General features: G+C 41.2%; 1 protein-coding gene across 2 annotated transcripts; it reads left to right on the top strand.

Annotated features, from left to right (window-relative positions):
- The first annotated feature begins 477 nt into the window (after positions 1-477).
- Positions 478-18,884, top strand: NAE1 (NEDD8 activating enzyme E1 subunit 1). Of its 2 annotated transcripts, none has more exons than XM_060253883.1 (20): positions 478-610; positions 2,308-2,411; positions 2,498-2,558; positions 3,145-3,175; positions 4,226-4,297; positions 5,009-5,088; positions 6,127-6,236; positions 7,102-7,211; positions 8,475-8,537; positions 9,851-9,914; positions 10,483-10,574; positions 10,681-10,740; positions 10,838-10,971; positions 12,827-12,902; positions 14,031-14,070; positions 14,825-14,911; positions 16,093-16,185; positions 16,686-16,800; positions 17,336-17,385; positions 18,639-18,884. In XM_060253883.1, the coding sequence occupies exons 1-20, from the start codon at positions 528-530 to the stop codon at positions 18,746-18,748; spliced, it is 1,635 nt and encodes a 544-aa protein (XP_060109866.1). In that variant the 5' UTR covers positions 478-527; the 3' UTR covers positions 18,749-18,884. The 2 variants fall into 2 exon arrangements, with proteins under 2 accessions (XP_060109866.1, XP_060109867.1); XM_060253884.1 differs by having other exon boundaries at positions 503-610; positions 14,031-14,074; positions 14,829-14,911.
- The last annotated feature ends 2,589 nt before the right edge of the window (positions 18,885-21,473 follow it).

The raw sequence follows: 21,473 nt of genomic DNA, 5'->3' as shown, positions 1-21,473 counted from the left end.
AATGGCAAACCACCCCGTAAAAAAGTCTGCCATGAAAACGTTGTGAAAGCAATGTCACCCCAGGGTTGGAAACGACTGGTGCTTGCACAGGGTCTTTACCTTTTAAACTTTTTGTTGGTCTTAATAAGATATTTATTTATATATTGATTGATTGATTAGCGAACGAGATTTTTTCTTAAATGCTAAATAAGATGTTCTACAAAGTTATATATATATCATGCACAGTAGAATTTTTTTAGGTGTGGAATTAATCTACTTGATATTACTTAATCCAACAAAGTTCTGTACAAACGGAATTTTTAAAATAAACTTATCACATATATATATAGTTTAAAAAGGTGCCACTGAACTCAGACATCGCAGGTATTAAACGATCTTTAAGAAAAGGCTAAAGCATCACCGCATGGCTGGAAGCGCAGGCGCACTTGGTGCCGGGCTCTGCCCTGGAGCTCCCTCTTCAGGATAGCGTGAGGAAGCGCAGGAAAGTGTCTGCGCCGGGCAGGCGGGGAGTGAAAGGAGCGGGCATCATGGCGGCGGCCGTGCAGCAGCTGCAACAGCAGCGACAGGGCAGAGTCAGCATGAAGGAGCAGCGCTACGACCGGCAGCTCAGGTCGGCCTCGAGGGCGAGGGGGACGGGGCTGAGGGCTGGCAAGCCGGAAAATGGTCTCTGTGCTTTCCTCCGCCCGGGGGTGGGGCTGAAAACAAGGGAGCAGGCCGCGAGTGGGCTGCAGAGGCTGTGCCCGGGCCAGGCAGGGGGCTTGGCTGTTGCCTAGTGACGCACCGCTGTGGGCTTGCAGCGGCAATTCAGGTTGGCTCTTGGGACCTTCCTCAGCTTCCGACTTGGGATCCTGCCGATTTGCGGTGCTGTCCAATGCATGCGCATTCTAGAAATACTAAAGCCGGCAGAGTTGTACTTTTTCGAGCTCACTGGCTTCTGTGGACTTGGAAGGCAGTAAGTCTGCCTAAGTGCACTTTGGGCCTTTTTGGAGATGCAAAGACCCAACCGTTAACATTGCAAGCAAATAGCAGCAGCAGCAGCAGCAAAGTATTATTTTACATATTTCAGTATGGGGTGGCCAGACTTGCTTAACATAAGAGCTACATAGAATAAATGTCAGATGTTTTAGAGCCACAAGGCAGGAAGGCAAATAGGTAGGGGGTGAGAGAGGTGGAAAGAAAGCAACTTTAACTTAAATGCATTCTCTGGCTGGCTTGGTTTGGAGAAATCATTTAAGGAGAGAAATGCCTTCTCCCAGCCAGCTGATGGGATGATAGAGGCTTTGAGAGCCCCACAATATGTGTGAAAGAGCCACAGTTTGGTCTCCCCTGGGTTGAACCATTACATCCCTTCTAGAGCATTAGAAAAGAGCAAGAGTCCAATAGCATCTTAAAGACTAATAACATTTGTGGCAGAGTATGAGCTTTCACATACTCATATGTGGATGAAGCACAAGCCAGAATTAAGATTGCCGGGAAAAACATCAACAACCTCAGATATGGAGAAGATCCTGATGCTGGGAAAGACTGAAGGCAAAAGAAGAAGGGGACGACAAAAGATGAGATTGCTGGACATTATTACTGATATAACACATGAATTTGAGCAGACTTTGGAGGATGGTGGAAGACAGGAGGGCCTGGCGTGACTTTGTCCATGGGGTCACAAAGAGTCAGACTCGACTGTGCGTCTGAACAACAAAAATGAGCTTTCATGACTCACAAAAGCTCATTCCCTGCCACAAATTTTGTTAGTCTTTAAGGTGCTACTGGACTCTTGCTCTTTTCATCTGCGACAGACTAACATGGCTTTCGATTCTGATCTTGATCTGTCTTTGGAAGTGTTTTCCTATATCCCCCAAATTGACCCAGTGTATATGTATTCCCAAGCCAGCTTAATGTTATTTGAACTTTACATATAGTATAGACATGGTTAAAATAAGGTATTGGCATGGTTAAAATAAAGCAATCCAAAGTAAAATAATAACTATGAGAAAAATTTTAAGAGAACAAGAAAATAGTTCATCGGTGCAGCTGCCCAGATGTCAAAATGGGAGTGTATATGGAGAATTGCAGCTAACATTACTGTTCTCATCTCATTCCCTCCTCCCCCATTAACTAGTCATGGTTTAGTCTAATTGAAGCTGCATAGATTTGGTTCCCTGTGCCATCCAGGTAGATAATGTCAGGAATTATTGAGGTAAACTGGGATTTGAAAGATCTTTTGTTAGCTATCCTGGTTTCTGAAGCAAACCATAATGAAACCATGCTTTTGCATTCATGTAGAACTGGACCTCTGTGTTTGTCTTGCAGGTTATGGGGTGACCATGGTCAAGAAGCTTTAGAACTTGCTCATGTTTGTTTGATCTGTGCAACTGCCACAGGACAAGAGATTCTCAAAAACCTAGTACTGCCAGGTATAAATATAAAGTAAAGCTAAAAAAACTTATGGAATATAGAAATTGAAATTTGATATAAATACCATGTTGCTTTCATCTTCAAGGAGTTGGATCTTTTACGGTTGTCGACGGCAGTCAAGTGACTGGTGAAGATGTCGGAAATAGGTGTGTGTTTCTATACGAGTTTGTAGTATTTTCATGAGCATGAAAGAGATTAATTGTTGGTTAGCTCCAAAACCACGGGATTGGATTCAACAGGAGTCCTTTGGATTGTATTTATTGGACACATAAGAATTTAGCATTTAGTGAGTGAATAAAACCGTACAGGGCTTTTTTTGTAGAAAAAGCCCAGCAGAAACTCATTTGCATATTAGGCCACACATTCCTGATATCACCATTGTTTTGCACAGGGCTTTTTTTGTAAAGGGGGAGGGAAACAGCATGAATTCATTTGCATGTTAGGCCACACCCTCTGGCACCAAGCTAGCCAGAACTGTGTTCCTGTGCGTTCCTACTCAAAAAAGCCCTGAAACCGTAAAATATAAATAACCTGAAACTAATTAAAATGAGTAAAATGGACCTGTTATCCAAATCTTGTCTGCTGTTGTAATATTTTTATTGAATGGGAGAGAAGAGTATTTTTCTTTTCAAAATGCTATATTTCATAAATTGCTACATTTGATTACTGGATCCCCCCCTCCCCAATCTTAAATGAAATTTTAAATTAATGGCTTCTGTTTACACTTTTCAGTTTTTTCCTGCAAAGAAGCAATATTGGCCAGGTAAAGTAATTTTAAATGAAAAACTGATTTTGCAGTACCATCTGATGCAACTTATGTTTTCTTTCCTTTTTGTAATAAAGAACTATATCTTTAATACAGATAACCTGCTTGCAGAATTTGTAAGAATGATTGGAATCCCTATTCAAATTTATGGAAAGCTTTATTGCAATTAGTCCATTCTAAATTCAGAATTTGGAGGATAGTATTACTGATATAACACATGAATTTGAGCAGACTTTGGAGGATAGTGAAAGACAGGAGGGCCTGGCGTGACTTTGTTCATGGGGTTGCAAAGAGTCGGACTCGACTGTGCGACTGAAGAACAACAAATTCAGAATCTCTTAATTATACTACTTGCCAGCATTGCTACATATATGCAGGTTATCCTCTGGGTCAGTTTAAGTTTTTTTCTCCCCTTATAATGTCAGAAATTAGAAAGAAATTGGAAAAAAGATTACCGTATGGTGTGTGGAATAGCCTGGAGACCCCTGGGGGATAGTTTGGCTGCCAAAGCTGTAGCTCTTAAAAAGTGAGTTATACTTATTTTTAGGCTGAGAGTGCTGTGACTTTCCTAAGGTCACCCAGCTAGTTTCAAGTGGGGAAGTGGGGTATCGAACCCATTTCTCCAGATTAGAGCCTGCTGCTCTTAACCACTATTCCAAACCACTCTATCAACTAGAAAAAAAACCCCATGAAGAAATAGAGGTCACACTATACATTTAGTTTTCTGAATCGTCATCTCTTTGCAACATGACCCACTAGCAGCATAGTCACTTCTGCTCTTTGTATTTATTGCTCAACATTTCATGATGACATAGCAGATCGACCAATAGCTTAAGCTCTCAGACTGTCCAGCAGTCATTAGTCACTGTCAGCCATTTTTTAAGTTTCTATGTCTTCGTATGTCTCCGACCACATAAAAAAGATCTAAAACAGTGTCCACACCAAAGTCCTGAGGTTGGAATTTGAACGTACTGTCCAGTTCTGTGTATGTATAGGATTGGTACTATTGATTTCTAACAAGTCTAATTTTTTGTGTGTGTTTAACAGAATCGAGCACAGTGTGCAACGGAACTACTGCAAGAATTGAACAGTGATGTCTCGGGAAACTTTGTGGAAGAGGTTTGTGCCAATCACGTTCTGGAGTGTGATTGTATTAAAGAAGTATAAAAGAATGGATGGTTCATCTGTCCACCTGTATTGGTGATATGAAACAGAAGGATTGAAAATGTAAGGAAAATGAAAGCAAATCTGATTCCCTGAATGCCCTCCACACCCCAGTAGGGGTCAGTCACCAGAAGTCATATATGCACGTGCACAAACAAAATACAAAAATGTCCCCCCAAAAAAGGAAGAAAGAAAAAGTGTATGTCACAGCAACCTCAGGTGCCATAGATGGGACAAAGAGGCTGAGGTAGCGTTGGATGAGGAGGCAGTGTGTGCATGCGTAGGTCCAGAAGGTTCATTTTTATATTTTTATAGTTGTCATTAGAAAGATTTCAAATCACTGGGAGAAAAGATTACATTCAAATTACTATTGTGCATCTGTTCATAATAAAATAGGACGGCAATTTAGAAAGGTTCGCTAAATGCCTAACACTGGGCTGGATCCTATGGCACTGACCGCTGACGGTGATGCTTTCCTTCTGTGTCGGGAGTCTTCTGTCAATGCAAAGACTTCCTGCTTCTGGTGGAAGAGCCTCTAGTGTTGACAGAAGACTCCCTGCTCCAAAGAGTCATTAGTGGAACATAACCCCAACCCATTAACACCAATTTTGAATTTGTGCTTGTTTGCTATATAATCCAATGTGTGTATATTTTGCATTTCTTAAGAATCCAGATACGCTTCTAGGCAACGATCCTTCATTTTTCTGTCGGTTTAACGTTGTGATTGCAACTCAGCTCCCAGAAAGGTGAGTGAGAGTTGAGCTGATACTTTTCTTAATGTTGCTTAATGTTAATTCTTAATGCTTTCAACCTATATACAGCTCTGTGTCTGTTCATCAATGGAAAACATAACATCTGCTTTGAAATCGCCTAAATAAGAGCTGAAGTGGGAGTTTGGCAGGAAATAGGAGTGGAAAGCAGGGCTACCTCATCTCTTCTGCAAGGGAGGAGGATCCGCACCAGCTATTTATCCTTGTTTGCTATGCTGGAAATGTAATAATCATGAGGTTAGGTCATCCACATTCACACATTGTTTTGCTTCCTAAAATTCTTTCTTGCACACAGCTTTGCAGTGCAGAAGTGGTAATGTGGGTTGTTTGCTGTTGGATGGTTAGTTTAGCTCCATGAGGGACATGGTATTGAAGCTCTGATGCTCTGCATCTGTCCTTCAATTAATAAACATACTGAGCTACTGTTTTTTGCGTATGCATCCCCCCACTTAGTGTGTTTGTATAATGAACAAGTTTCTTTGCAAACTTAGTATATAGATTCACAAAACCTGTTACGCTGCTAGCATTTTTCTTTTTTCTTTTACCTTAGCTAGTGCTGTTTTGCCAAACCGGTATAAAATAAGCCTCAGTTGTTTAAAAGAGATGAGATTGAGATGCTTAAAGTGGTGTTTTCTGTCGGTTTTTTTATATCATGGTATCATATATTCAACAGAAACGTATGCTGTGTCCTGCTATTAAGAGGAAAAGTCCAGTCTTGGAGGTTTTCAAAACAGTTGTTTTAGAAAACAAAAGACTGAATCCCCAAATGCCAACTGCAAGCAGAAGTGTTTTGTATTTTGTGTCAGTGCTGTACTAAAAAGTGCACGCCAAAGTGTTTTGTATTTTGTGTTAGAGCGTTGTACTTAAAAGATCTCCTACTTGGCACTAGAGGTAGTGGAAGCATGACAGCTGTTGTATAACCCTCTGCTTATTGTGCAGCTCAAGTATTCACAGCAATTTGCCATCTGTCTTGGTCCTGGTTCCTTTCCAACCCATTATTTTTTGTTTTTACAGTACGCTACTCCGGCTAGCTGAAGTCCTGTGGAATTACAACATCCCACTTGTTGTTTGTAGGACTTACGGATTAGTAGGATACATTCGAATAGTTATCAAAGAACATCAAGGTAAGAGATTTGGCTACTGATGGAAGGTTTTGCCTACTCTTAAAAGAAGCTCTTAAAACATTGAACCTGTTTTAAACAGCTTCATATCACACATGCTTGGTTTTATGAGGTGCACATGTGCCTGTATGTCTGAGTTTATCGGTGATGTAGATGTTGGCAAAATATTTCAGGAACAGGTATGACTTGCAGTAATTGAGTTAGGATTAGGCTGGACAATACAGGAGATCCTCCAGGTTACATACTGTCCTTTATTGTGTATTTTTCTTAAGGACTTTCGTAATGTATGTTATTTTCACTTCTCACTTCAAGTGAATGGTGTTGTGTGACCATAGAAAGCTGCATTAGTATACAAATTCAGATATAATCATTTATTTGTAGTGTGTTGTTTTTCAGTTCAGTTACCTTTATTGGCATAAGATACATTTCAGTCAGATGAACATTAATAAAGGTACTATTATAGCTGAGACACTTCTCAGTATAAATACATCATCATAAAATTAGCCCAAGGTTGGTTTAAGAATGTCGCTATGTAAATAAATGGCTGCTTGAAGAAACCTAGCCACAGTTTCAGTGACATTTATTTCAGATTTAGCTTGTAAGAAGCAGGTGTGTGGTTTTTATCAGATTTCTGAGCTTTTAAAAAATGGCTCAAAAAAACAGATCACAGCAATTGGCAATATAATAAGGTTTTTGAGGGAAGAGTTCTTGGCTGGATTTGGGTCCAGGTGCCCTGGAGACCTGGCCTGGCTGCTGCCTCACTTTCCTCTGATGACTTCCTCAGCAGCCATTAATATCTGAGGGTGAGATGTTAATGCTCTCTATTAAAATGGAAAGAAAAGCTAAGGTTCTCTTAATGTTTTAACAGTTGTAGAGTCTCACCCTGATAACGCGTTGGATGATCTGAGACTGGATAACCCGTTTCCAGAACTGCGGGAGTTTCTTCAGGCTTATGATTTGGATCACATGGAAAAAAAGGTCAGCACGAGCTCTGACTTCTGTTCAGCAGTATGCATGCAAACTTTGGATTTATTCCAGAGGAAGTGAATTGTAACCACTGCCTTGGTTCCAAAAGATTCAATTTAAAAACGAAGTGCAAACATGGAGACTTTCTGTAGGCTTCACTACCACAGATCCTGATTTACCCTATATAAGGATTTCATATGGTTGCTAGAGAAACTCACATGCTTGTTCCCTGTAAATAATGTGTGAACTGATCATTAAAGATTTATTTTATTTCATTGGATTTGTATCCTGTCCTTCCCGCAAGCAGGCTCAGGGTGGGTTCCATCATAGAGTCATAACACTAAAATCACAGCACTAAAATTTACAGATTAAAAATACAGCTAAAATGTTCAGAACAGCTGATCAATGCCTCAACAGATAGAACCAGTTGGGTCTTCAGGTGGTCATTCAGTTTGAGATCGCTGGAGTGGAGGCCTAATAGAAAGGAGACACCCACTGCCTCAACTAAAGGCCTGGTGGAAGAGCTCCATTTTTACAGGCCCTGTGGAATTGTAACAGGTCCCACAGAGCCCTGATCTCTAATGGAAGCTCTTTCCAGCAGACGGAGGGCCAGGGCCCAAGTCGAGGCAAGTCGGATGTCCCTGGGACTGAAAACCACCGGGAGGTTTTGGTTCATAGATTGTAAGGTCCTGCAAGGCTCATATGGGGGAGAATGGTCCCAAAGACATGGTGGCCTCTGGCCAGTATAGGGCTTTTAAGGGTAAGTACCATCACCTTGAATGGGATACTCAAAAGGCAGCCATTGCAGTTCATGCAGCACAGGGTGGATACGTGTCCACACAGATGACAACGTCAACTACCCTTGCTGCTGCATTCTGCACCAACTGCAGCCCTACATAGAGAGAGTTAAAATAATCCAGCCTAGTTTGGGTCACTGTAGCTAGGTCATGGGGGGGTGAGATACAGGACCAACTGCCTGATCTGTCTCTGATGAAAGAAATTGGAGGGGGGGATTCTTTGTGAAAGCCTTGCCTTCTCAACACACTTCCATTCTGAGATCCTCATTTAGCTGTGGCAGACAGCCCAAGAAGGACTGAATAACTGAGGGGGGGGAATAGCTAAAAGAATCTGAGCATTAAGAGCTCACTTGAGTCCAAATACAGAACAGAATTGCCAGTCTTCAGCATTAACTTGGGAGAATTGCATACAGAGCTAAACAGTGATTTCTGTGAGATACCCATGACTGAAGCTCCCGATGTTTCCTTGTGTTTGCAGGACCACAGCCACACTCCATGGATTGTGATTGTAGCTAAATATCTAGAGAAATGGCATGACGAGGTATGTAAAATTGTGACATTATTCTAATGCATTTTTTAATGGCTGGTGCTGCAGAGCTCTGAAATTATGCATCCCTCTGAAGAGAATGGGCATTTGCACCCTTGCAGGACAAAGGCTGCAGATGCAGGACAAAAGATGCAGAGGTGGGAGGAAGCGCTACAATCTTTCCTCAAAACTCACCTCTGTTAATTCCTAATAAGTGGGGAAACTAGTTAGAATATTTCTCTCTGATGCGACTTTTAAAAAAATTAGCAGTGAGTTTTAGAAAATATGACCTCCGCTGCCCCCTGGTGAAGTGGTACAGTCCATTTTACCTCCTCAGAATTCTGCCACCTCATTCTGCAAGTGTAGACCAGGCCTAAGACTTTTAAAATCCCATTGGGCTTGAATCAAATGTATAGCGCGTAACTGAACTGGATCGCTTTCCAGAAAGTAAACAAACACTATCTGTGGATTTGAAAGGGAAGGACATTGGGCCCGATACAGTTGAACACCTCTGAATCTCTCAGGCACAGAATCTTGCAAGGTTCAGCACAACACAAGTGCATTAGCAGGTGTGTGGCAGTGTGGGGGATTGGGTTGTCTTTGCATGCCTCCCTTAGCCCCCTCAGGAGAACTTCCTTTCCCTTGGACTGCTCAGGTTACTCCTGATTGGAGCGCAAGAAAATGAGATGAGAGGGTCTGGATGGGGCATAGGGAATATGCAGAGAGTCATTTTGGTGCAGTGGTTAAGAGTGGCGGACTCTAATCTGGAGAACCAGGTTTGATTCCTCACTGCTCCACATACAGTCAGCTGGGTGATCTTGGGTCTGTTACACTTCCCTCAGAGCTCTCTCAACCCCACTTATCTCATAGGGTATCTTTTGAGGGGAGAGGAAGGGAAGAATATTGTAAACCACTCTGAGTGAAGAGCGGGGTATAAATCAAATCTCTTTTTCTCCTCCTCTCTCCCTTCCCCCTTTGTGGCTTCCTGTGCATGAACCCGTATTGGTTTTGGACTGGGACAGGACTGTTTTTGCCCCACATTCCTGGCTTGGGTCCTTTCATCTGTCAGTGTTTTGTCATCTCTGTTTGCTCTAGTGATTTTAGAAAACTGTTCAGTTATCTTATCCTTGTTATCATATGATCAGACAAGAACTTAAGCATATGGAAATCCACAATTTCTGTTACGTGTTTGAACACAGATGCACAGTCAGTATATCTTGTTGCTTGGCCTTCTTCACTTCAAGTTAGCTTCTAACGTCTGACTGTGTGTAGTTTTTACATGGATCAAATATATAACTGTGGATTTTTTGTTTTGTTTTTCAATTTAGAATGGTGGTCAAATGCCCAGGACCTACAAAGAAAAGGAAGCCTTCCGGGAGATGATTAGGCAAGGTAAGAATAAAGTGATTGCTTTTGACAGAGTATTAAAAGTTGCTGGTTTGTGTGGGATTCTGTGGTATCAAGTTGGATTTCTGTCTTCTGTGTCTACTATATACCCTTATATATGTTTGTTTGAACATAAAAAAGGTAAAGGAAGTCCCCTGTGCAAACACCTAGTCATTGCCAACTCAAGGGATTACGTCACATAATGACATTTTCTCAGCAGACTTTTAAAAGTGTGTTTTGCTGTTGCCTCCCCCAGTCATTTATTGTTTACCCCCAGGAAGCTGGGTACTCATTTTCCCGACCTCTGAAGGATGGAAGGCTGAGTCAGCCTTGAGCCAGCTACCTGAACCCAGCTTCCACTGGGATCGAACTCAGGTTGTGAACAGAGCTTGGACCGCAGTGCTGCACTCTGTGCCACAGGGGTCCTGGGTGTGTGAACATAAACTGCTTTTAAAAGCAGCACGCCTGGAACTGAGCTTAACAAATCTGACAGTTTTCCACAAATGGGGAAGAAGATGGACAACATTTGTATTAAAATCTGATTGCTTCAGTTAGTAATCTTATTTTTCCTTAGGTATTTTGAGGAATGAAAATGGAGTCCAAGAAGATGAAGAAAACTTTGAAGAAGCCATTAAAAATGTGAATACAGCTGTTGTTCCTACAAAGGTAAAGAAGAATCCCTTCTCCCTGATAATTCTAGCAGCAGAAATACTGAACAAAACTATTCTTAGGAAGGTTGTTGGTGTGAGTACTCCCTGCTTTTTTATTTCAGGTTCCAGTTTATATTGAAGACATCTTGAATGATGACTGCTGTACCAGTCTCTCACAGCAGGTAATATGCTTGTCCAGTTGTTATCCAGCCTTCTCCATTTCTGGGTAGAAAAAGTCAATGGACTTTAATCTGTGCATCTTTTTAAATTTTTTTTTAGACACCATCTTTTTGGATTTTGGTCCGAGCTCTAAAAGAATTTGTGGCAAAAGAAGGTCAAGGAAACTTACCTGTCAGGGGTACAATTCCTGATATGATAGCTGATTCTGGTAAATTTATCAAATTGCAAAATGTGTAAGTGCTTTTTACACCCATTTCGCTTTATGTTAATGTTGGTAAATGGCTTTCTGACAGTGAGGGAAAATTGTTTACAAAGATCAGCAGTATCTATAGGTTCTTCAGGTGACCCTTTTGAGGTCCCCCCCCCCCTCCATTTGATATGACTGTGTTAACAGATCATTTCTAAAGTGGAGAATGCTTGTGTACCAAAATGCTGGAACCTATTTTTTAAAATGTAGATCACAACTTCTCTTCCTAATTACACTTTCTCTTTATGAAAAACCTGGTTGTCTAAAAGAAATGAAAATTCTTGTTTTATACCAGCATTTGCCAACCTTATCTTTACTTGAATGAAAAATATCCCAAGCTACGCCCCCTGGCATGTTAATCAAGCTTTGTTCTGCCCTCAAAACAAAATGTGGGCAGTAGTAATGCAGCTGTCAGCTGAGCCTTGCAGAGGGAAATCCTACGAAATAAAAAGCTTTAAAAAGCCTAGAGGAGATCTGTTCCTTATCTTCTAGCGTATACTCTGCAGCAGCAGCTAGCAAGCTACCAGTAACTTACAAGCTACCTTTTGGAGCCTCCTATATTATACTGTTTAAAATTTAAAACTGAACCGTGGCACACTTGTAGATGCCTTTAAATTATTTATTTGGTATCAAAGTACTTTAGCGTTGACACACACACACATGAAGCTGCTGACATGGAGTCACACCATTGGTCTGTCAAGGTCAGTCTTGTCTACTCTGACTGGCAGCAGCTCTCCAGGGTCTCAGATGGAGGCCTTTTGTATAACCTTCAACCTGATACTTCTGACTGGGTGTCATGGGTTGAAGCTGGAACTTAAAGCCTCTGCTTTCCATGCAGAATTACTGAGCCCTCCCGGCATGGGATTCACTGAGGACTGAATCTAGAAAATGAGATTTATACCCTAGGGCCAACAATGTATTGTTTGGTTATAGTCACAGATTATTAAGACAGTTCTTTGAGGACCTTTCCATATAAAGGAATTTGTGTTGTGTGTCATGTCAGTTGGTGTGACTCATCATAGCACAGTCCACGTCAGGGCTGTGCCATTCTCTTGAACTGATCATGCTGATCCAGTTCGACTAGCAAAATTGGCATAACTGGCACAACAGTTGGAGGTGGGAGGAAGGCAGCTTTGTTAAATCTGAGAGTCTTTGATGTTCTGTAACACTCTCTGTGTTTGAAGCTAGGTGAACGTGGCTGTCCCTCTGGAATTCAGCTTGAAATGTTTTTGGTCCCCTGATGTTTGTGTTACGGGTAGCATGTATTCAAGCTGGTAGTACTGGGCAGATTCCAGAGCAGTTTATCACATTTCTTTTTATAAACAGCTATTCTGATTTGTATGCATATAAAGTAAATAAGTGTTAAGAGCCCTGTGGCGCAGAGTGGTAAAGCTGCAGTACTACAGTCCTAAGCTCTGCTCATGACCTGTGTTCGATCCCGGCAGAAGCTGGGTTCAGGTAGCCGGCTCGAGGTTGACTCAGCCCTCCATCCTTCCTAGGTCGGTAAAATGAGTACCCAGCTTGCTGGGGGGAAAGTGTAGATGACTGGGGAAGGCAATGGCAAACCACCCCGTAAAACATTTGCCATGAAAACATTGTGAAAGCAACATCATCCCAGAGTCAGAAACGACTGGTGCTTGCACAGGCGACCAACTTTACCTTTACAAAGTAAATAAGTAGTAAGAATAACTGTGTAAATGATATATTTTGGGTCAGTTGACTGTTATCTGTTCCATATGCCTCTGTTAAAAGGTATAACACTGGTGTGATTCCCCATGTTCTAAGTGAGAATGTGCCAGTAGTGAAGGTTTGTTAAAGAATTTTTTCACCTTCTCTTTAAGGTACCGTGAGAAAGCCAAAAAAGATGCTGAAGCTGTGGGTAATTATGCTTCTAAGATGTTACAGTCAGTAGGCAAGGTGAGTTCAGTGAACCATAATGAGTTGAGTGTCTCTGCCCTTCAGTAACACAAAATAACAATTCCTATGTAGTAGCCCAATCCAGAGTGCCCCTCCTGTTTAACAGCCCTGGGAAATCACCAGGCCTTTTAAACATTACAGCTGGCTTTTAACATTTGGGAGGCTATTGTAGTCTTAAAGGGGCCAGGTGTGTAAGGGTCCAGATCAATACTCCCTCTAAGCTGTGGAATCTTGTGAGGAAAAAATTTACTTTGTGAGCTACTGGCATTAAAGTTGTGAGTGAGTGATTTGGCTACTGCAGAAATTAGTTTGCTCTGGGGCCATTTTTCCTGAGCTAATCCAAAAATGTGTGAGCTGGAAGCTGAAAAACTGTGAGCTAGCTCACACTACCTCAGCTTAGAGGGAACATTGATCCAGATGGATGACCTCTTGAAATTTGTATGTAAGCTGCCTTGAATTCCTAGAAGAAAGAATGGGCAGGATATAAATACAATCAAGCACTTGTGTTCCTCTCGGAATTTTGTTCATTTTTAACAACTATCTTCTGCTTTTTCTTTTTTATTGGCTCTATTTACTGTGCCTCTCTCTGGCAGAGCATCTTATCCATTCAGTGGCTGAGGCTTTTATCACTACCACAGACCCCCTTAACATAACACAAGAATCAGCATGTAGAAAATACAATTAAGCAATGAGTAAATTCATACTAAAAGATTATTTTTAAAATAGCTGGCATGAAAAAGTATTTAAGAATCTAGTGAAGTTTGCTTGTTTATTGATTATATTTTTATTTTGCCCTTTTCCCAAGGTGTTTACATGGTCTTCCCCCTCCATTTTATTTATACAACAAACCTGTGACAGTTGGTTAGGCTGAGACACAGTGACTGGTCCATTGTCATTCAGTATGATTCATGGCAAGTGGGCATTTGAATCTTACTTTTCCCAGGTCTGATTGACCACTCTGGTGCAGCACCCTGGCTTTTCCTCAGTAATTTTTTGCTTGCTGTTTATACGTGCTTGTACTAATGCCAAATGAGACGAGCTGTGTCTTGACAACAAGACAATTTCACTTTGAGGAGTAGAGTTACTTACCACCTGACAGCTGCATTTAATGATCCTTTTATTTTATAGGCCCCAGAATCCATTTCTCAGAGAGAGTTAAAATTACTTTGTAAGTATTCATTTTTTTAAAGCTTTGTTTTAATAGTGTGCCTTTAGTAAATGTTAGTAGGTATTCCAGCTTGCTTTCTGCGGTGGACGTATACCGGGATGTAGGAACTTTTTTCTCACATGGGGGAGGGAAGGTTCAGTGCACATGTACCTCTAGATGTGTGCAAAAAAAGCCTCCATCTCTGCACTGTCTTGTTGACAGCTATGTTGCTGCCTTTCCAGCTCGTGATCAAAGCTTCGGGCATCATTCGAGTGAATGGAGGAAACTTCTTCTTGCCTAAAATACCATGCATCAAACTTTTGCGGGGCTGCCTTTTCTTTCTGATGGGTGCTGACCAGTAGTTGAGTCCTCTAGATTACAAGGAATTGAAGAGTACTGAGCTGACTAGACAAAAGTTGGGGGAAAGCTGTTGGTAGCAACTGTTTGAATGATGTATGATGGTAAACTAAAGGAATTGCAGGTACCAGATCATTAAGTGAGATATTAGCAGCAAAATGCTACTCAGCTCTGCAGTAAGTATTTAAGTTGAATGTATCATGTATCTAATTCTGAAATGGGCCATAGAGTTTGGATCAGTAGATCTGGAAAATGGAGCTAGGGACAGATGTGGGGGATTTCTCTACAAATCTGAAGGAACGGCAGATTCATCTATATTACAATAATTTATCTCTAAGGAACTAATAATGTTTGTTTTGAAAATTGATGTCTCTGCTAAGAATGCTGTGTGTGTGTCCCCCCCCCTCCCTCCCCCCAGGCAGTAATTCAGCATTTCTTCGAGTAGTGCGGTGCCGGTCCCTTTCTGAAGAATACGGCTTGGACACTTCAAACAAAGCTGAGATAAGTAAGATGAGTTCACTTGACGATCTGTAGTTTCTTTGATTGCAGTTTATTTGCAAATGTTGGTGTGAAAATAAAGTCCTACTTAGGTCCAGAAGAAAAAAAAGTAGAAGCACAGTGCATCTGGTAGCTGCTTTTTTTCATTTCTGCTGTTACGTGAAGTATAGAATGAGTATTTTAGCTGCAGGGTAATGAATGAGCCTCAGAATGCACTCCTGTTGCTTACGTACAGGTAAGGTTGCTCCTTATATAACGAGCTATGTTAGTTTATAGGTTCCTGTAGGGATTCTGCAGTGGTTGGCATTGTGAATGGTTTCAAGATAGACCAACTTTGACCATAAAGAGATGCTGCTACAGTAGAAGTTCTAGAGTTGTTATACCAAGGAAATGATTTGGCAGGTAAATAATCTCAAAATATTGTTCCATTGATCTTTAGACTTCCTCTTGCAGCAGGAAATCTTGAGGCAGTTGTATGTCTTTCTGTCCATTCTCTCCGCAGTCCTTGTGTCTGTCCTTTCCCTTTTCTAACTGCTATGGAAAACACATTTCTTTGAATGCTGTAGGGCATGTCAGGGAAGGGAACAGGTCAAATGACTGTGGAAGGACTGTTGCTGCTTTGTTACAGCTGTAGGTCAGTGTCCCAGTTAAAAGGTAGCAGCCCTAAGTAATTATTATAGAACATACATAAATACATGAAGCTGCCTTACGCTGAATCAGACCACTGATCCATCGCAATCAGTATTGTCTACTTAGAGTGGCAGCAGCTTTCCAGGGTCTCAGGCAGAGGTCTTTCACATCAACTACTACTTGTTCCTTTTAACTGTACATATGAGGGATTGAACCTGATACCTTCTGTGTGCCAAGCAGATGCTCTACCACTGAGCCATGGCTCAGCACAGGACAGTAACAATATTACCTCGGATTCCACCTGATGTGAAGCTAATAAACTTGGCAGTCTTATTCTTAGATGCAAAAATCAAAGTTTTGATTTGCTTCTACACAGTGAAATTTCATTTATTTATTTATTTACATTAAATTTGTATCCCGCCCAATTCTGTACAGACTCAAGGCGGCTAACAGCATGGCAAAATGCTTTTAAGTTAAAGCAGTCTGAATTGTTATTGATGCATTGCTCTTCCTCATATCATTAAGTGAATTACATATTGACCTTTTCCCTCCCTTAAGTTTCTCATATGGACAATCCAGATAGTGAGATGGTACTTTACTTAATGTTACGTGCTGTGGATAGATTTTTTAAGCACCATGGAAGATATCCAGGTAAGCTGATTTTAACAATACCCAATTTCAGAGTGGCAACTGTGTTAGTTTGTGCAGCACAAGCAATAAGGAGCCTTGTGGCACTTCAAAGACTCTTCAGTTAACTGCTGAATATGATTTCAAGCTCACATAAACAGAAACTACAATCAGTCTGTTCTTTTTAAAGGATCCACAAGATTGTTTTTTGTTGTTCTGCTCCACGGTATAAACAGAAACTTTAATGCCATCAATTTATTTGTAATATAGGTTTTTTGAACAAGTATTGTAGAATATAATATTGTATATGGTTAATAATAATATTCAGTGTTACACGTTCTTGAATATATAAATCAGTTGCAAATCTTGTTTCTCCTTTTAAGCTAGAAGGACATACCATTATTAAAATTCTGTAGATTTGATGTATTAAATTTCAAAGGTAAAATTGAGTTTGGTAGTAAAATGTCTGTTGGGTTTTTTTAACTGAAATGTCGGCTTTAAGTATAATTAATTTTTCTCCCCAGGAGTTTATAACTACCAAGTGGAGGATGATATTGGAAAACTGAAATCTTGTCTCAATAGTTTTCTTCAAGAATATGGGTTACCTGTAACAGTGAAGGATGATTATATCCATGAATTGTGAGTATCATTTAAAAGAAAAAATACCACTTCCCAGTCTAATTTATTTATTACAATATTTTTTGCCATTTTTCTCACCATGCATCGAGACTCAGTGGCTTAGCAGACAGAACATAAAACCAAAAAATGCTTCATATACTATCAACATCATGCCCTCATCTCCTACACAATCATAGCATACTACTTAATAGTCATCAGTAGCCTGCCTAAATAAGACAGCCATACACTGTCCACAGAACTGGACCGTAGTAAAGCTACATGGTATTTTGTTTGGCAGGTTGTTCCAAAGAAGGACATTATAACACATACAAGAAATTCAGTAAAGCTGGATTTCCATATTAGTAAACAATAATAAAAACACCACAGTACATCCAATAAACAATTAAATACATATAGGAGAAAAGGATCTAAAAGCTTTTCAGACATGTTAAAATGACAACCTAATCCTTTTGGAAAAACTGCTGTCCCCAAACCTGAAACAGGTTTGTCCTGTTATGTTCCCCTAAGTGTGATTACTGCTGTTTTTCTTGTACAGTTGTCGCTATGGAGCTGCTGAGCCACACACCATTGCTGCATTTTTGGGAGGTAAGAATCCTGTTACTGATCTACTGAGTGGACTGTTAGTTTCACTATCATAAATTAAGAATATTAATATGATTGTGGGTTCTGTCTTTTTTACTGGTATGATTTGATAACATACAAATGAACGGATGCTTCTGTTGTATAACTGTATGCAGCTGGAATATTTACCTTGTAGAATTAGAGCTACATGAAACACATTTATACTTGAAGCTAACATTTATAGATGTGTCTGCAAGGACAAAATCCAAATAATTTCTGAAATGGTTTCCACATTGTACACATTATTCAAACAGGAAACTTTGTAATTTACCACATCACGGCAAGATGTTTCGTGAAGGCTTTTTGCTTCACCTCAGTGGAAGGATCACCTTTGTGCAAAGGGGCTGTTTGTGGATGGAGCAGCTCTTTCCTGATCTTTCCTCTTGCAGCTTCCTGAAATAGCAATGCTGGTGGAGGGGGGGGGGACATTCAGACAGGGAGCTAAAAGATGGAGGTGAATCAAGCAGCATTTCCCTTCTCCCTTCTGCAAGTACAGCCTTCATCATATATAATCTTAGCAACCACTAGAGCTGGGTGTTTTATTTACTTCATTTATATCCCGCCTTTCTTCCCAGTGGGGACTATGGTTGCCAGGTCTACTTACCCGGGCAGTGGGGGGTGGGAGGGAGCCTTCTGGGAGTAGGGAGGGCGGGGTGACATCACTGAGCATGATGTCATTGGTGCAGTGATGTCACACCGAAGTGATGTCAGCACACTGGGCATGTCATGTGGCAACCATAGAGTTTTGGCCAAAATGCTAGAGTGTTGCGACATGTGCCTGGCATGATGACATCACTTCTGCATGCTGTCATCGTGCCACTGATGTTGATACAGAAGGGGCTTTTTGGGGCTGGGGCTTCCCTTGCCAGCCAGTTAGCCAACAGCAGATTGGAGCCCCAAGATCAGGGGAACCCCTGGTCTGGCAATCGTAGTGGGGGCCTAGAGCAGCTTACATCATTCCCCCCTTCTCCATTTTATCTTTGCAAGAACCATGTGAGGTTTGTTAGGCTGAAGGTGACTGGCTGAAGGTCACTCTGCAAGTTTCCATGGCAGTATGATGATGCAGACCTGGGTCTTCCGGATCCTAATCCAGGCACACTGGCTTCGAGATAACATGTCTGCCATTGATAATGTAAGACTGTAATATAGCCAGGCAGGTGTGTCAGATTAAAAAATTCCAACTGCTTCAAAAAATTGTTCCATTTCTGTCTTTACAGGAGCTGCTGCACAGGAGATTGTGAAAATCATTACAAAACAATTTGTAATTTTTAATAACACCTACATTTATAATGGCATGTCACAGACCTCGGCAACGTTCAAGCTGTAGGCTTAATACAATACATTGTGGGGAGGTGCAGTTGAGTTTTGTTCTGTCAAGTAATGCTAGTTGGATATTTGCTGCCAACATACCCATCTTTGTATTCCCCCCCTTTTCTTGATTAAAATATATTTTTAAATTGCAATAAGGATCTTATCTTGAATTTTAATAAAATGTGCTGGAACATGGAAGATAATATAAACGATAAGAGCAGTTTCATGATTGTCAACTTTTCATATTGTTTTAAATAGAAACACTTCTAGTTTTGTTCTTTAGGGAGCTGGATCTGGTTCTTACCATGGACTTTAAAATTCAGCTGACCTCTTATCACTCAGGAAAGTGTTTCTAAACTCCTTTGTCAAATAAACACCCACTTTGAAGCAATGTGTAGCAACTAGTATGTGACATTCTCATCCATAGCTGTTGATAAAGTGTGAAATTATTTATTAAGCTGCATATGGGCGTGTTAATTCACTATGAAGCTTGGAATATTATTAATAAACATGCTCTTGAACTATTTTTTAAAGATTTAAGTGTCTGATATTAAGCCTCAGATACAGACTTTTAATTGCCATCACATTTGAAAGATATGCTGAGTGAACTCAGTTGGTTTTATGGCCTTTTGAAGCCCAGGTTTGGTGGTCTTGAACATTGTGTGTTGTATCAAGAGTGTAGTTAATAATGCTGTATGACCATTTACCTGAAACTGTTCCAGTACCAGGTGTGGACTGGGATGTTTACTATTTCAGTGGGAATTCCCTTCTGTTTGAGTGAATTTATGCATGCACTGTTGCTATGAGATGATTGCAACATGCAACCATCATTTTCATTAGTAAAACAGCCACATCATGAATCAAACTTTTGTGTCACCTCTCCTTGAATAATATACAGCCAGTATATCACTTGCCTATAGTAGCAGTCCTAATAGACTAAACTAGCCCAAACTTGTCAGAGCTTGAAAGCTAAGCAGGGTTGACCACGGTCAACACTTGGATTAGAGGCCAAGAATAACTGGAGTTGCTGTGAAGAGGAAAACAACGGCAAACCACCTCTGCTCCCTTGCCTTGAAAACCTTGTGAGGTGGTACTTTATGGGGTCTCCTCTATGAGTCAGCTGCGACTTGGAGGGATACAATATATTCTCACTAATATCAAAAAATGAAATTATGTCCTTCCTGGAAAATGTAATAGCAGTTTAGGGCACTAAACGTAAGGATTGCTTTGTTGGTTTGTACCAATCTTCAGCTACTCCAGTAGCCCATCAGACGCTTTTGGAAACCTAACAAGTAGACTGTGAAAGTTGTCTTTATTGGAAACTAATACCAAAGGGAGAAGCCATGTTTAGTTTGTTGTGGCAGTGCAATGAAGAGTCTTGCAGCACCCTAACACATAATTCACACATTCAGCCACCATGGAGAAGGCACACATATGGGCATTTTACTTGTTTTCAGGGCTGCACTTGCAGAAGGCGCTGCTCAGATAATCAAAGCCGTCATGGCAGAGGATATCCTGCAAGTATGAGGGTCCAAGGCCATGCAGAACTTTGTATGTGATAGCAGAACTGAACTCAGTAATTGATGGAGTCAAATGGAGCGACTGTAGAGTGGGTTTAATATTCACAATTCACTAAGTTTCCAATAATAGCTGAGTAGTAGCTTCCTGCACTGCACTCACTGGATTCTTTTCAGTTGATTTTGAGGGGATGTCCACATAGAGTGCATTAGAGTAATCTAGCTTGGATGTTACCATGGTATGGATCCCGGTGGCCAGATTGGTGTGCGTATCCTGCCCCGAGCTCTTTAGAGGAAGGATGTATTCATTTCTGGGCTACTCTTCTAGATTAAAAAGTTGGTTTTTAGTTCCTTATTTGTACTTCCTTGTTTTTAATTTGTCAATCCAACCTCAAAAAATGACATATAAAGCTTTGCAACCCAAAACAAGCATTTTGGACCATCACATGTTATATACCCTTACATTCAATAGACTCTGCCCTCTTTCCAAAGGGTACAGCCCTTTGTTATCCTCACACCCCTGTGAGGTACGAGGAGCCTAAAGTCACCAAACGTGCTTCACGTCTTACAGCATTTGAACCCAGTTCTTCCTAGACCACTATGGCATTCTCTTTTATAAATCAGTACTCCTCCACTCAGCCTTCAAAAATGGGTTCCTAAATGTGGTAAAGAGCACAAGGTAGATGATAGAAGATGCACCCAGGCTCCCTTAGAAGCAACTGCAGCTTTTTGACGCCCCGAACAGTGAAAAATCCTGCGAATCTCTAACGGCAAATAGCCCTGGCTCCTCTTTCCCCAGTCTGTACGGGAAGCCCTCCGTCCGCGGATCTGCACTGTACATTTATTCGGCCCTCAAGCTTGAGGATTCTGGGAGTTGTAGTTTGGCCAGTGCCCCCCCCCCCCCAAAAAGTACCACTATTGTAGGGGCTGGCGAAGACCTATTGCAAATATTTTGAGGCACAATCTGTCGTTAGGATAAAGCCATTGAATGGCGATGGAGCGGGGGGGGGAGCGATAAAAGTCGTCGTCTCAGCTGAGGAGACGCTGACAGGTCAACGGAAGGGAGGGAGGGAGGCTCTGTCGGCCTTTTTTCTCTTTGAACTAAAAAAAAGGCGCCGCTTTTCGCCAGCGTTCCTTTATTTGGGCGGGAAAACAGTTGGCTGGCGAAGCTTCAGCCGCTCCCGCCTCAGGCATGTCGTGTTGAGAACTAATGTCGGTTGGATC

The sequence above is a fragment of the Heteronotia binoei genome, chromosome 14 (assembly GCF_032191835.1).
Source record: "Heteronotia binoei isolate CCM8104 ecotype False Entrance Well chromosome 14, APGP_CSIRO_Hbin_v1, whole genome shotgun sequence".
Taxonomy (NCBI): domain Eukaryota; kingdom Metazoa; phylum Chordata; class Lepidosauria; order Squamata; family Gekkonidae; genus Heteronotia; species Heteronotia binoei.
Note: the sequence above shows the minus strand (reverse complement) of the source record. Positions and strands in the feature narration are given on the sequence as shown.

What these genes read in the sequence shown, in the direction of transcription:
- NAE1 (XM_060253883.1), top strand. Translation starts at nt 528, where the DNA reads ATGGCGGCGGCCGTGCAGCAGCTGCAACAGCAGCGACAGGGCAGAGTC. An exon ending in CGGGAAACTTTGTGGAAGAG is followed by an intron (nt 4,298 to 5,008) that starts GTTTGTGCCAAT and finishes GCATTTCTTAAG; the next exon opens with AATCCAGATACGCTTCTAGG. An exon ending in TTTATCAAATTGCAAAATGT is followed by an intron (nt 10,972 to 12,826) that starts GTAAGTGCTTTT and finishes CTTCTCTTTAAG; the next exon opens with GTACCGTGAGAAAGCCAAAA.